The 15,942-nt window shown below is 34.5% G+C and overlaps 2 protein-coding genes across 6 annotated transcripts; both read left to right on the plus strand.

Moving 5' to 3' along the window:
• Nucleotides 600-15,161, plus strand: LOC109348253 (sister-chromatid cohesion protein 3-like). Of its 5 annotated transcripts, XM_019588585.1 has the most exons (24): nucleotides 600-803; nucleotides 904-1,060; nucleotides 2,893-3,005; nucleotides 3,218-3,310; nucleotides 3,496-3,656; nucleotides 3,732-3,968; nucleotides 4,091-4,235; nucleotides 4,345-4,523; nucleotides 4,624-4,769; nucleotides 4,862-4,989; nucleotides 6,070-6,243; nucleotides 7,479-7,640; nucleotides 7,718-7,918; nucleotides 8,006-8,146; nucleotides 8,251-8,296; nucleotides 8,405-8,454; nucleotides 8,550-8,694; nucleotides 8,968-9,074; nucleotides 9,189-9,326; nucleotides 10,341-10,606; nucleotides 10,690-10,811; nucleotides 11,019-11,318; nucleotides 11,776-11,898; nucleotides 15,151-15,161. In XM_019588585.1, the coding sequence occupies exons 1-23, from the start codon at nucleotides 753-755 to the stop codon at nucleotides 11,787-11,789; spliced, it is 3,276 nt and encodes a 1,091-aa protein (XP_019444130.1). In that variant the 5' UTR covers nucleotides 600-752; the 3' UTR covers nucleotides 11,790-11,898; nucleotides 15,151-15,161. The 5 variants fall into 5 exon arrangements, with proteins under 5 accessions (XP_019444130.1, XP_019444129.1, XP_019444128.1 ...); XM_019588584.1 differs by having other exon boundaries at nucleotides 611-803; nucleotides 4,871-4,989; nucleotides 8,251-8,454; XM_019588583.1 differs by having other exon boundaries at nucleotides 612-803; nucleotides 8,251-8,454.
• On the plus strand, nucleotides 7,787-13,424 carry LOC109348254 (60S ribosomal protein L21-1). The gene is made up of 2 exons (XM_019588589.1): nucleotides 7,787-7,792; nucleotides 12,790-13,424. Exon 2 carries the CDS (start codon nucleotides 12,795-12,797, stop codon nucleotides 13,287-13,289), a length of 495 nt encoding a protein of 164 aa, XP_019444134.1. The 5' UTR covers nucleotides 7,787-7,792; nucleotides 12,790-12,794; the 3' UTR covers nucleotides 13,290-13,424.

A 15,942-nucleotide genomic window follows, 5' to 3' on the forward strand; every position in this document is an offset into this window, starting at 1 on the left:
CACTATTGGTGTGTAAATCTTTTTCTCTAAGAAAAATGCTATGAAGTAGTATCTTATGATATAGCAGATTTTGACAATTTTTCTTATGTTTTATTAGCCCGCTAAATACACAATTACACATGTACATTACATTCAGGAAGAAACATGGTTGAGAATAGTAGAGACTAATATCAACAAAAGTGTAATATGTATGTATTAGTAGTGTAAAAATTTATACATATTTAATATACTATATATTATTTATTTGTATTAGTTTTATTTAGAAGTTAATATAATAAAAAGTGAATATTAATAATGAATGATATAATTTTCTCGTAACAATAACCTACACACGTGGCGTTTATAGATTTAACATAAGAGACATCTAAAATAACATATGTTTAGTATTCACAATAAAACCCTTCGTACGCTTAGTGTCTTCTTAATAAGACCCTTCGTACGCTTTGTGTGTCTTCTTGATAAAACCCATGAACAATGCCTACCTTAACTAGTTCAAGACAACAAATTTAAAACTTTTTTAAAAGTTAAATTATCCATCAACTTCTTGTTGGTCCGTAAACTCGAATTAATCAGAAAAATATTTAATTATAGATCGTGATGATATTCATCGGAGCGGGAGAATTCTTACTTATGATTTGCTTATTTTGGAGTCATAAAAGTGAAAACTTTTCTACTTGTCATTTCTACTTGTCATTTCTACTTGTCATTTCATCAATTATTACTTCATTCTGTTCCTGAAACTTTCTTAGGTTATGGAAGAAGATTCACTTCCTCCACCGTCTCAAGTTTCAACTCGCCGCTCCGTGAGTTTTCACACTAACAACATTTTTTATTTTTATTTTTTACTTATTTTTTTTTAATAATTCGACCTAATTTCCATTTTCTGCTTTCAAAACTAAGCAGAAGAGAGGAAGACCTCCAAAACCAAAGCCAAACGACACCGTTTCTGAGCATCGAGAGAATTCACTTGATGCACCAAAACGACCTAAATCAAAACGAAGTCGTTTTCAGCAAGGAACTTCAAGTGTTGCACAACAAGCCTCTGATCTAACATTGATTGGTTTAAATTCAACACTCTACACTCTCCTTATTGCTTAATTATGGTTTAGGACACTGTAACTGAAAATTAATTAACTTTATGTGTAGCTCTTACTCTGTTGTTTTACACATTACTTATTTTCATCATGGTAGTTAGTATATTGATTCATGAATGAATCGCGCATAAGTTGCGCATGTTTTTTCGTGAAAAAATGTAATAATAAATGGTAGTTAAACCTAGTGGTATTCTATTTCCTTTTGAGTATGTCTGGATGGAGGGTATTCGGGGAAAGAAAATATGGGATTGATCTTGCCGAGTTTATTTGGCGTTGTGAGAGTTCAATGTGGTTATGCTCCTTTTTCGCGTAGTGGCTCTATTGGGGATATGGTTGCGAAAGATACTCCAGGACTCGAGTCAGAGTGAGTAACAAGAGAGGAGGGTAGGTAGTCAATCATGGATAGCGGTTGAGAAATTCTGATGAACAGAGTGAGGGGAAGAAGTGAGGAGATGTGGGTGTGCTAGAAAGCGGAGAACATGCCCAGAAATCACCACCAGTAATCGCAGAAGGCAGAGCTTGTTTCGGTTCAGTGTAAGGGAACAAACTTTTAATGGGACATGGGGTTTAGTGTTTTAAGGATGAGGGAGAGAAGGGGCGGGTGAAATTACCAAATACGCAAAAGAAACTCTTGTCGTGTATTAAAAACAAGGAAAAACATGATTTTCTAATTTAAAAATAAGGGCAAAATTGACTTCCGCCCTTTTAAAATGAGTCCCCTTCCCTTTAAAAATTACGGCTCTATTTTCAGAAGGTGGACCGAATGGTACACCCGCGACAGGGTTGCGATTTTCGCTACTAATAGGACGTGTCAGCCATGCGCTGCACAATTTGCTGTCCCATCGCATGGAGGAGTCGGGAACCACCTCTCCTCCGCTAGCCCATCACAATTGCGCACAATTCACTACTTAGAGAGGTGGTTGGCCGTGAAAGATGATTTACCTAGGCCGTGGACTGGGATATTTATGGCAGGTAGAGAGAATAGAGTTCTACTTGTTGGATAAGGAGTGAGTGTTTAGTATGGTGTGCCTGTTTGTTATCTCTTTGGTCGGGTGAGAACCTCAGCCATAGTGTCGCGAACATTATCAGGGCCATATTGGAATCCTGGTTGGGCTCTTCTGTGTCGTACTGGGCCAAGATGACCGTGGTTGGGCCAGAATTGGAATATTTATATTTGTTTCTCACTTGAGTTAATTATAAAATGTTTATAAGTAAATAAAAGTAGCCTTCTAAGGTTATACATTACTTTTTTATTTTATTCCTTCATTTTGCGAACACCTCAAATATAGTGTTTATGACTATGCTTACTCAATAAGGAATAAACCCTCCCTTTCATTTCCCTTGAAAACCCCAATGTCCAAACATACCTCTATAGCATGACTACTTATTCAAATATGGAGGAAATTGGGATAAATGGTTGCAATACTGGAACGATTTCTCTTCTGTTAATAGGTACTGTAACTGGTATTCCTGTTATCGGTATAATTGGTTTTTTCTTTTATGGTTGATCTTTCAGATTGGGCTCATCCCCGTAGTAAACAGATGAATTGATTCTTCAAAATGTAAGCTTAAGAGCTCAGCATGGATCCACTCGTTCTGTGACGTATTTGAGGGGGTCCCATTGAGCCCCTAATGATCACAATTTTCTTTATTTGTATAAATTGCTTACCATAGATCACTTTTTCCAATGTTTCAAAATACACCATTTCATTATTTTTGATAGAGGACTATATTTTTTTATTAGGTTTGTAGATTTTTGTTAGTAATGATGCAACTTTTCTTGTATGATTTTCTTTAGAGGCGATCAAAGGTAATGGCAAGCTTATTCCTCATGTCGTCAAACTTTGGGTTGAACGCTATGAAATGGAGCCAAAACCTGCGATGGATGAACTCTTGACAATGTTATTTCAGGTAATATGAAATTCTTAAGCAGTTATGGATTTAAAGGAGTTTAGAGTTGAGCGTTTTTAATTTCAAGTAAAAACAAGGGCCTATAGTAGATCTTGTAAACACTATGAAGCTTTATTATTTCTTCAATGCTCAAGATTTTTAAGGGGTAAAAAGTCCTTGTTGGTTTACGAACTCCAATTGAAAGTGACAAAATGAAGTTTTAAATCGTGCAGGCATGCGGAGCCAAGGATTACAACAAAGCTGATCTCGTGGACGAGATTGATGTTGATGATGTTGTTGTTGCTCTGGTCAACTGCGCTATAAGTGTATGCATATCATTTCCCTTCGGGTTGTTTCCTATTTGTCATTCCCCCGCTAAAAAATTGCTAATTTCATAGTAGCGAAAATGCTAACGCCAAGACTTCACCCTCCTCTCTCTCTTTTAAAAAACATATGTAATTATCAATTAATGTTTCATGTAGACATTTATCCTCTCTCTTTGACACTGTAGGGTGAAATTGAAGACTATCATAATTCCAAAAAGGAGTTTAAAAACTTCAAAGAGAATCTTGAATCATTCTGGCATAATTTGGTTTGTGAATGTCAGCATGGCCCATTGTTTGATCAGGTTTTATTTGACAAGTGCATGGACTATATCACTGCACTATCATGGTTAGTATAGCTACTTAAAGCTTTTGGTTTTGGCAAAATGTATATACAATGACATGTGGTCCTGTACGCCTGTAGCACCCCTCCAAGAGTTTACCGTCAAGTTGCTTCCTTGATGGGTCTTGAGCTTGTCACATCATACATAACTATTGCTAATATGCTTGGTGGACAAAGAGAGACTACACGTAGACAATTGGATGCTGAAAAAAAGAAAAGAAATGAAAGACCTTTACTAGAGTCACTGAATAAGAGGTTTTCTGATACTCATGAGAAAATAACATTGTTGGAGGAGATGATGCGCAAAATATTTACTGGGTAGGAGTTTGTTAAACCAGCCAAACTATTTTTCTTATAAGGGAAAGAAATCAACGTCTTATCATCAAAATTGTAATTGTTGTGACTGCTTACTGACATGTTTGTATAATTTATTTTTGAAGGTTATTTGTGCATCGCTACAGAGACATTGACCCAACTATTAGAAAGTCATGCATTCAGTCACTTGGTTTATGGGTTCTGTCATACCCATCACTTTTTCTGCAGGATTTGTACTTGAAATATCTTGGATGGGCACTGAATGACAGAGTAATGATTAAGCTTTAAATTTTTTATCAGGCAAATTTAATTGTTCATGTACTGTACAACTTGTTTCTGCTTTTTCATTTTATCTTTTTCCCCACCCTCCAATCTGCAGAATGCTGGTGTTAGAAAGACTTCAATAAAGGCACTGGAAAATCTTTACGAGGCAGATGATAATGTACCAAGCCTTGGTTTATTTACTGAAAGATTTTCTCGGCGGATGATTGAGATTACTGACGACATTGACGTTTCTGTAGCTGTTTGTGCCGTAGGGCTTGTTAAACAACTACTAAGGTCTAAATTTAAAATCCTTTTCAATGATATATTACCTGTTACCTGGTGAATTTTATGCGGCAGATTGTAAATTGAGAATTGGTATCTTGGTTTGCTGCAGACATCAACTTATTCCTGAAGATGACTTGGCTCCTTTGTATGATTTGTTGGCTGTTGATCCTCCAGAAATCAGGCATGCCATTGGAGCACTAGTTTATGATCACTTGATTGCTCAAAAATTTAATAGCTCCCAATCAGCATCAAGAGGTATCAAGTTTGTTCATGAATTTGTCACTGTAAAATAGATAACATTATTTTGAGTACTAAGACTGACATGTGAAGACGGAATTTCTTTGCGGGTGAAACAGACAATTCTTCTGAAGTCCATCTTAAGAGAATGTTGCGTATTCTGGAGGAGTTCCCGCAAAATCCAATTTTGAGTATTTATGTTATTGATGATGTCTGGGACTACATGAAAGCTATAAAGGTATGCTTACATAACCTTTGTGAATAACAGAGTTGCGGCTTCCCCTTTTGACCAATGCATCTTATAGTTAACTGCCTGCTAATGTATCTATGGATTTACTGAGTATTCCATTCCAATTCTAGGATGTGCTTGGTAGGAGAAAAATATGAAGGATGGAGATAAAGGAGTGGAAATTGCATTGCATTAAGAGACATTGTCTGTTTAGATACATAAATTAAGTCCACTCTTCATCTTCGTTCATCTTATTTTTTACTTCTACCTACCAGGCATGGCTAGTTATCAGTTAGCTAGACCTTGACTCAGCAGGAAACCTCGCATATTTGATTCAAAACCATTGTTATAAATTTGTTTAGCAAGCAGCTATCCTTTTTTTAAACAATTTCATTCCAATTTTTTCATCAAAATAGTTGGGCTCAAACCCATGACATTTCCCTTTGCCTTATTTTAGGGGGATATAGTGTCCTGATGCCCATATTTACCTTTTGTTTTCTTTAAAAAAATATTAACTTTTAGTCTTCTTTTTTTCAATCTTCATTTTTGCCCCATGATTTTAAAAAGTTATCCAATCATCTGGATGTAGAATGCAGACACAACAATACTCTGTAGTTGTGAAGCATTTGCTAGAATCTAGAAAGTTACTTGTCCCTAGTCTAGCTTGTCTGACCAATCTGGGCCTAGTTAAACATAATGGAGGATTGGTCATGATTGTTGGTGGTGGGTAAACGTTTAACAATCAGGGTGGCCTTTTATGAGGAGCCCATGTTACCTTTGTACTATACCTAATGATATTCTATTTTCTATATATGTTTTATACAACAATGGCTTTTATACTAGAATGTCTGTGGGATATATTCTTTAATGAGCCAAAGAAGCAGGTTGATTAGAAATCTGGGATACTGTATTTGGTCCCACTTCTCTGAGTTACTGCACAATTGAATCTGCATGTTTAGCATGGTTGCCTTCAGGATATTATACCAAAGAACTACACCTAAAATTGTTCAGTTTTATTTGTGTTGTACTGAAAAAATAATACTCACATATTTAATGGTTTCTTTATGACATTAAATATGTTCCTTACAGGATTGGAAGTGCATTGCATCCATGCTTCTTGATGAAAACCCATTGATTGAGCTCTCTGACAGAGATGTATCAAACCTGGTGCGACTCTTGTGTGCATCTGTGAAAAAGGCTGTTGGAGAAAGGATCATTCCTGTTACTGATGACAGAAAACAATATCACAACAGAGCCCAAAAAGTTTGTCACCTTGGCTTTTAACTTATTTGATTCACTTTGTGAGCCTTTTTCCTCAGTAATGAGTTTTTATTTTTAATTATACTCGTCTTTGACATGCGTTGCATATGATGTTTCAGCAATCAATGCTTTTAAATAGGTTGGAAACGAGCCGAAGCGAGTTAAACTAGAGCTCAGCTTGGTTCAGCTTGATAAAGATTTGATCAGTTAGAAACTCGTCGATTAAAGTTCGCAAACTCTCTTTGGCTCAGTTCGAATTGATTTATTTGGATAACTCAAATAATCAATTCATTTTAAAAAATACTACAAAAGGTTATATATATAAATATAAAAAAATAATGTATAGGTCATGGCATAATAACAATAAACAAAGTTAGTTTGTGTGTGTGTGTCTATATATATATATATATATATATATATATATATATATATATATATATATATATATATATATATATATATATATATATATATATATATATATATATATATATATATATATATATATATATATATGGAGCGGCTCATATGAGAACAATGCGCTATTTTGAGAAATGAGAATAACTAATATGAACCATTAGATCTTATTTGAACAATCAAGATTAAAAGTTACATTCACGTGACTATCATGTGACCAATAACCAATTTTCAATCCTAACCATCTATGATTGGTTATAAGACCCAAATTTATTGTTGTCACAGTTTTTATGAGAACTGTTCTCCCTTGAGTCACTCCTATATATATATATATCAAGCCAAATCACGAACCTAACGAGTCATACTATATCCAGCTCAAGTTCGGCTTGTTTATTTCACGAGCTTAATTTCTAACTCAAGTTTGGCTCATTTGGTTCATGAACCAAGTTTGTCGAACTAAATAACAAGTCGATTTCCAAACGAATACCAATTTGGTTCGGTTTATTACTAGCCCTACTTTTAATTATAGTATAGAACTATGGATAAATGTTTTGAAAATTCCTTATAGGAGTTTTTGGGTTCTTTTACGTTGTATTTTCAAAGTATCAGTCTCTTATTACTTCAGACATTCATAGTTAAATTATTTTGGACTGCAGAAAAAGTATGTCCACTGGGTACTTGGCTAGCAACATTTCTAGGGGTACTCTTTGTTGTCGTGTTTGTGTCTATGCCGGTGGTTGATTCTTGTTCACCGTGAAAGAAAGTATGTTTTATGATTCCTTGTGGCAGACTTTAATCTCTTTTTCTCCAATAAATGACAGGAAGCATATGAAAGTAATAAACAGGATATAACTGTTGCCTTGATGAAGAGTTACCCATTACTCTTGCGGAAGTTCATTTCAGATAAAGAAAAGGTGTCATCACTGGTTGAGATTATTTTATACATGGACCTTGACCTCTATTCTTTGAAGAGACAGGAGCAGGTTAGTGAATCGATCTTGCATTTTATTTCTGACTTTTTTCATTGTTTCCGAAAATTTAATTACTGCTTGCTTTTCAGAGTTTCAAAAATATCCTCCAGCTCATTAAAGAAGCATTTTTTAAGCATGGTGACAAGGACACCCTGAGAGCTTGTGTGAAGGCAATTGATTTTTGTTGCGAAGAAACTGAAGGGGAGTTGCAAGATATTGCCCATAATAAAGTAAAGGAACTCGAGGATGAATTTATTTTGAAGCTGAAATCTGCAATTAAAGTAGTAGTGGTATGTCCCACGAAATTCAAATGTGTTGTTTTCTGTTATATGTGGATCTCCTAGGAAAAAGTTGACATATTATGAATGGTACTGCAGGATGGTGGTGATGAATATTCTCTTCTTGTAAACTCTAAGAGGTTGTATGAGCTCCATTTATTGATATATGTGCCTATTGATAATAACCTATATGATGACATTGTCATGGTGCTACGTGGTTTTAGGAATATGGAGGATGAGGTGTGTGAATGGTTACTCACAGCAGGCATTATATTTTCTTTGGCATTCTTATTTGTGTTGATTATTAGTTACTACTTAGTAATTTTCTGCCTATTATCATTCAGGTCGTTGGCTTTCTGCTTCTGAGCATGTATTTGCACATGGCTTGGGGTCTGCTATCTATTATAAATGAAGAAGTTGTTTATGAAGCATCCTTAGCTTCTCTTCTGTATAAGCGCGATACCTTGTTACAAGAACTTGAATACTTTTGCAACTTAGGTACTGACAGCAAGGAAGGTGGTAAACAAGGAAGTGAATTAGCTTGCAGAGTAAGAGAGCTCTGATGTTTTCCTTTTTTTGCCTCTAGTATAAATATATTGTCTTGAGTCCAGATTTGGTCTGATAAATTATGTTATTGCCAAAGGTATGCATCATATTTTCAGAAATATGGTTCTTATTTAGGAGGGAAAATTTCTTCGAGACACCGTTGGAAAGATTATTATATGAGCCAAATGAATATGTGCTTCGGAAATTCTGGAAACTCTGTGAACAACTGCTTAATGTTTCAGGTAACCCCAAATAGACATGTTGAAGACGATGGAGTAGTGCAAAGATTTGTCTTACGTTTCTTATTTAAATTTAAGCAACTTACTATAAAATGTAAAAATTCTTAATACCTACTATCTCTAGGATGGTCTTGGCATTGGAAGTTTAATTTGCATAGTAACTTTGAGTTAATACTGCTAAATCTCCTCATTGATGTATCCTTGCCTTCATATATATACCGTGTACTCATTTTGTATCGCAATAAAAGTATGTTTCACTTGCCCATCAATTTTCAGAAGAGGAGGAAGATGAATATATTAACAGAGAGTATTTTGAGGAGACAAATAGATATATTGTTATAATTGCTGCTATAAAGCTGGTCGCTTTTGATGCTGTTCCAAAGGTAATTTTTTGTCTGTTTCTAAAAATTTAGGACAATTGACATTCTTTTGGCAAAAATATTTTTCTTTTGAGCGAAACTTATTTTGATGCCTTAATTTTGCTATTCCTAATGCAGGAGTATCTTGCTTCTGAGATTATTTCGCATTTTGTAATGCATGGGACAAGTGTGGCTGAGATTGTAAAGCATTTGATCACACTTTTGAAGGAAAAAGATGATGATTTAGCTGCCATTTTACTCAAAGCACTGAAAAAGGTAACTGTCGCTTTTGATCGATGCAGGCTTATATGTGCATGGTAAATAAGGTTGGGTTTTCTTTTTATGGGTGTACCAGTACCTTTTTAGAATCAATTAATGGTCAATATTTAGCCTCATGTTCCATTTAATTGAAATGTAAGTACAAAAAAAACTTTTTGGTTCCTTACTCGTAGGGTGTGGGGATACCACTAGTAGTACAAAAAAAAACTTTTGGGGTGTATCACAAAAGAAAATCATGTGTTTTATGTTTATAGTGCGAGACGTGGCTAAATATTGACCTCTACTTACTGAGGTATCAATACCCTTCAAAAGATGTAGGTACCAGAGATAGATTTGTGTTGGTAACTACTACTTTCGATATTGATTTCTCTATTTATATTTCCTGAAAACTTGCGAAACTGATAGGAACCTGAATCCTAGGGTTGTCAACATTTAAACATCTGTATTCTTAGAGACAAATGAGTGTATTAATTTGGGTATTTACCAAGATTTAGGGGATGGTATATGTAGGTTATGTATTGTAACTTGGGTGGTTATCAATTGTCGGGGTAGTTATGTGCAGATTGTGTATTATTAGGAAATGAGGGTAAGGGGAGTAATTCATTGGGCATTTCTAGATTTGTGTTAGTGTTTGGGCAGAGAAGAAGTTATCTGAAGGAGCATTGCTCTGGGACAAGAGCAATCTCTAGTATTTGTGTATTTATATACTATAAATTACCATATTTCATCTTGTAGTTCTGGGTTTCTACCACAAACCCTTTATTTTCAGTTCAAGTTTAAGCTCAAGTAGACACAGTTCAACATAAGATTCGCCTTTCTGCTTGAATAATAGTGCTACTGGACTACTTTCTTTACAAGTTTTATGGATAAGCAATTTGAATTTGAGTTGGTGGAAAATGTCGGTTTGCTTTTCCACCATCCATTTGCCTGAGGAAGATCTCCATGTTTTATGCTTCATCCTCTTGTCCTCTCTTCTATTCTGAATTCTTAACCAATATATTCTGGTACCAGGCATATCATCGCCGAGTTGTGGATATTTCTGGCCCTGAGACTGATTCCTCAGATAGCACCTCTTTATCGGGATGTAAAGATCTGGCCGCTGAGCTTTCTGGAACATTTATTGGTGCTGAACTGGTCAAACATAAGGCAGTCATTTTAGAAATTGTCAGGGAAGGTATCGAATATGCTTTTGTAGATGCTCCCACTCAGTTGTCTTTTCTGGAAGCAGCTGTGCTCCAATTTGTTCCAAAACTCCCTGCATCAGATGTGTTGGAAATGTAAGTTTATCATTGTTAGCACCATTCAGCCGCGTTTACCATTTGCAGCTGTACAGAGTTTAATGCAGCTTCTTTATGAACAGCATGGACGATGTTCAAAAGCGAACAGAAAATGTCAATACAGAGGAAGATCCCAGTGGCTGGCGTCCCTATCACACATTTATTAGCTTACTTGAAAAATATGTAAACAATGATGTCAATCAAGGTAGTCTATTCTACTTTTTTCCTATTCGTTTTACCGTACGACCAACTACTATATATTCTTTACTGAAACAGGCTATAGAAAATAGTCATGAATTGTTTTTCAATTATCTTCTTCCCCCTTCTTAGTGTGCTACACGATATGAACTTAACATGTTAAAACTGAATATTTAACCTAAGGACGACAAACACATTCTTTTTCATTTTTCAGAAGAGATAGAAGGGGCTTCTGTAAGTCGCAAGGGTCACCCCCGTAAGCCACAAAACATGGAAGGAAAGAAGCTTTTCGATGACCAGAGCTCAAGTGACGACGAGGACTCCCTCAGTGAATACGAAGATGTACATGATGAGGAGGAGGGGAGTCAAGAAGAGGAAGATGAAGATGAAGATTCTCCTTTTATATTTTCAATCAAATCATCTTCCAAGTTAATGTCGCTTGGAAATAAAGGTCAAACAAAGGCAGGGACTTCTGTCAGCGCTGTAGACGATTTATCTGCTTCTAAAACATCAGGTATCTTGTGTTAGCAAATCAAGATTTGGATATCAATCTTAACCCGAAATGCTTATAGGAAAACAAATATGCATGCCTGACTTTGGAAATGAAATTTGCCTTATCGAATACTGTTGAAGTGCATGCATATGTCTTCATAGTTTAGCCTCTTTTAGGTACAAAAAGGCCATTTTGTGGTGTGCATGCTTTATTGTTTTGGAAACTTTGTTAGTAAGTTCAACCATAATTTTCTGAAAATTTTGATCAAGAATATGCCTTTATGATTTTGCTAACTTGCTAAAATTCTCCTCTGAAACAAAATAGACAGACATAACTGATCGTATTTGTGGGTGTGGTGAAGAATTGGATCTGAAAAATATAAATTGTGAAATAATTTATAATACCCATTTGCCACTCCAAAAAACTATGCTAATTGTATATTCTGTCCTAATTCTCACTGTATTTTTTTGTTGTGCAGGGGCATCCAACTAGTGATGTTAAGGTTGTAGGTTTTGGGCATTACCTTGGAACATGATAGTTTCGGATCCTTGTAATAATAATTAGCAATTCAACTTGCTTGTTGTATATGGCCATGGAGCTTGTAATGAGAAAATATAAAAATAAGAAAATGTGTTGAAGAATAATAATTTATTATGAGAAATAATAAAATTAATATTCGAAAGTTTATGATGATTATTATTGGAGGAATTACAAAAAGATAATTTTGGAATGTGAATTTTTTTGCCATGGTAGTTATTTATAGTTTTGACTTTATATATAGTGTAGATATAGATATAAATATATGATTTTATCTCTATGCGTTTAGTTAATAAACCATTGGTTGAATCACTATATCAGTATTTTGATCATTGTGATATATGATATGATAGTAACAATACTATAATTTTCTTTGGTGGTGTCTAAATCTCCCTACTCGTTTACTCAGTATAGCTCGATTATGATCAGAGCCAAATGGGGTCGGGTCTCTTCGATTCTACGATCAAGTTCAAACTTAGACCTAATCAATATTTAGGGTCGGGTTAATAATATATACATATATATTATATTTAATCGGACATATGGTCGAGTTAGGTTTAAAGGTTGGCGTAATCGATATTCAGGGTCGAGTTAGCTTCGAATATAGGTCTCAGTCTGAGTTCAACAAAATGATCCAACCAATATTTAGGACTAAGTAAGAGACAAATCTTAACCCGTTCTAAATAGGTCCATGCTCACCCCTAGTTGTTAGTATATATCACAAAATTTATGTTATTTTACAAAGGTATGTAAAATAAAAAGTTCTATTAAATATTAATTGTAAAGTAAGAAAAATAAAATAAAGAGAAATATGTGTGAAGTGAGAAAGTAATGAAACAAATCTATTAGGTAGCAAAGCCCACTAAGTGAAAAGCCCATAAAACCCTAAACACCACCTATAAAATGCAACGTTGATAAGATCTTGAGAGAAATCTTGAAACCCTAAGAAACAAAGCAAAAATGCCGGCTGGTCACGGTTTACGATCACGCACCAGAGACTCGTTCTCTCGCGCTTTCAGGAAGAAAGGTACAATCCCTCTCACCACCTACCTCCGAACCTATCACATCGGCGATTACGTCGACGTCAGAGTTAACGGCGCCGTTCACAAAGGTATGCCGCACAAATTCTACCACGGCCGCACCGGCCGCGTCTGGAACGTCACCAAACGCGCCATCGGCGTCGAAATCAACAAACAGGTCGGTAACAGAATTATCAGGAAGAGAATTCATGTTCGTATCGAACATGTTATGCCTTCTAGATGCAACGAAGAGTTTCGTTTGAGGAAGGTTAAGAATGATCAATTGAAAGCTGAGGCTAAAGCTAAGGGTGAAGTTATTAGTACTAAGAGAAAGCCTGAAGGACCTAAACCTGGTTTCATTGTTGAAGGTGCTTCTCTTGAAACGGTTACTCCTATTCCTTATGATGTTGTTAATGATCTTAAGGGAGGTTATTAGATCGATGTTTTTAGGTTTCGTTTCTCGTTATTTTGGTTTTGGTTTGAGTTGCTTTTTGTTATATTTTTACTTTATTGAATTTGTCAGACTTAAGTTTTGAAGTTTATTTGAATTCAAGAATATGTTTTGTTATTCGATTCTATCTTATCTATTCGTAGATTTATATAGTGTTCTGTGTTGAAACTTGGTTGAGTGTGATAACATATACTTTGATATGAATCGTTCACGCTTTATGAAAATCTACATTTTTAATACATTACTTAACAACCCAAGCCAAGAAATAAAACAAAGTTTTGGCTTACTGTTTTTTTACATAGTTAGTGAACTTAGCAATTCAAATATGCGTGTATAATCAACCTCACATGACAATAAATTTTGGTAGACTGTGTTTTACTTAGTTCCATGAATTTAGAAATTCAAATATGCTTTTTGTATAACTCTAATTGGATTAAGACATAAAGGTGCATCAGCACCCCAAATATATTATATCAGAATCTATAGTTAGATAAGCCTAACCTACTCTAGAGAAGTCATCATAAAGGAAGTTTGCAATTGAATTTCACTGAGAGTAAACTTTATAAGAGGATTCCAAAATTTGCCAATTGTTTCCTCCCTATATATGTGTGATACTCGAATGTCCATTGAAGATATTAGAATCTTGCACAAATTCTTTTGTTGTTATGCAAACTTGATGCCAAACCATAGTAACGAACTTCCTAACACTTGTGTCACTAGACCAAATAAAATTCTTGATGCTATTATCCATATATTTATGCAATTGAGAAGGCCAAGCATATATATGAAAGTTGTAACCAACATATTTTGAATGATTGATTTCATAAGCTCCACTCTACCCATGATTGAAAGTGAGGATCATTTCCGGCTAGCAAGCTTTAAATAATTCTGGTAGCAATTGGATCGGGGTGAATCCTTCTAGGCTTCCTTTTAAAAAGAGGAACACCCAACTAGTTGAATTAGAGACAACCAACAGAAAAACTCAAATAAGAGAATGAATTTGAGATTTTCCTAGCTGAAGCATGACAAGTGTAGAACTTACACTTGTTTGGATTACTTTGTGTCTTGATGTTTGTGCATAATCAGATATAAGCAGCTTAAGGGCCAAAAGCTCCTTCTTAATACTTTTGTAAAAGATTAGGATATCATCAACTAGGAGTGTGAATTTTGACCATTTATATTGATGAAAAGCTTAGCTGAATACAGAATTATCTTAATCAAGTTGATGGAAAGCTTAGCAGATCATGTATTAATTAATTGATATGAATATGTTAACAATTTTACAATTTCACAGCATCATAATTTGAGGCTTGGTTTTTTGTTCTATATTATATATTTTTAGTACATGTATATGTGAAAAAATATCATTGCAAGGGCATTCATTGACACGTATATGAAATAATTCATGTGCAGATGCACCATTATGTTAGTACATGTATATTATATATTTTTAGTGTATAAAAATATAATTTAATACGTATATACTGACAGTATAAGTATTTTTTACACTATTAGTAAATCATCAATCATTCTTATGTTAATTATCATTGACTCTCAAATAAACCATAAAAATACGCTTTGGCCTGGCAAAAAAATCATGTCCCATGGTACATCTTTTTACATTATGTTACATAAGTAGTACCGCATTTGTAACATTGAATGCCCAGATGCACCATTTATTGTGTGTATATAAATATCATTTGCGGACAGTTTTATTGGCTAATTATTGTATATTGAGTTTAGGCCTAATTCTCATCCCTACTTATATTTCGTAAAATTAACTTATGGCTTTGAAGTTGATTAAAATCTCATTTTTTTTTAAAGTTTCAAAAGCATCGAGCCAAAGTTTATGCTCAAGTGTGAAAACTTAACATGTTTGACAATTTTTGTTGAGAAGCTAGTTTGAAGGCTGAAAAGTTAAGTAACGCTAAAAATCGGAATTTAAAGTTAAAAAGCATGAACAAAGGTGGAATGGTAATAAACTAACATGTTTGTTAAAACTAGTTGATGAATTGATTGAAAATAATAAGAAGATGAAAAGTGTATTATAATCTATCTAGAAGATTACAATGCATAAGTTCTTTCAAGGGTCTCTTATATTAGAGAGCTTGTAATCTCGTGGCTAGAGTATAAATGTTTTCTAACTAACACTATTACCACTTATATCACTAAGATAATGTGAAAGATGGAAATATCTGAATTGAAAAATGAGTATATATGAGTTTTTGATGGTTTATGAAACAAGGTGTCATTTAGCATAGTGGTTGTATGTGTGGGTAATGGATTTGTGATTGTGGGTTTGATCCCAAGTTTGGTGATTTTTTGTTCATGTTTTTATTTACAATGCGTATAAGTAAAAATGAAGAATCACACATGTGAGTATTCGAACTAAGGACACGGTGCTTAGCAAGTATTGTAGCTGCTGCTAGGGGGAGCACATCTGATGTCCATAGTTTGTGCCACTCCATGTGTCACCTTGTGATTCGTCAGAAAAATATTTAATAATTAAATTTTAACTTAAATATATTTTTCTGATCAATGAGTGAACAAACTATGAGATAATATATGTGTACCTGCTGCTAGGGTATCACACCTGTTTGACCATTTATTGAACTGTTATACTACAAAACATTTCGTT

Source organism: Lupinus angustifolius, chromosome LG05 (assembly GCF_001865875.1).
Source record: "Lupinus angustifolius cultivar Tanjil chromosome LG05, LupAngTanjil_v1.0, whole genome shotgun sequence".
Lineage (NCBI taxonomy): Eukaryota > Viridiplantae > Streptophyta > Magnoliopsida > Fabales > Fabaceae > Lupinus > Lupinus angustifolius.

What these genes read in the sequence shown, in the direction of transcription:
- LOC109348253 (XM_019588583.1), top strand. Translation starts at nt 753, where the DNA reads ATGGAAGAAGATTCACTTCCTCCACCGTCTCAAGTTTCAACTCGCCGC. An exon ending in CTCCCAATCAGCATCAAGAG is followed by an intron (nt 4,770 to 4,861) that starts GTATCAAGTTTG and finishes ATTTCTTTGCGG; the next exon opens with GTGAAACAGACAATTCTTCT. An exon ending in GCATCAGATGTGTTGGAAAT is followed by an intron (nt 10,607 to 10,689) that starts GTAAGTTTATCA and finishes CTTTATGAACAG; the next exon opens with CATGGACGATGTTCAAAAGC.
- LOC109348254 (XM_019588589.1), top strand. Translation starts at nt 12,795, where the DNA reads ATGCCGGCTGGTCACGGTTTACGATCACGCACCAGAGACTCGTTCTCT.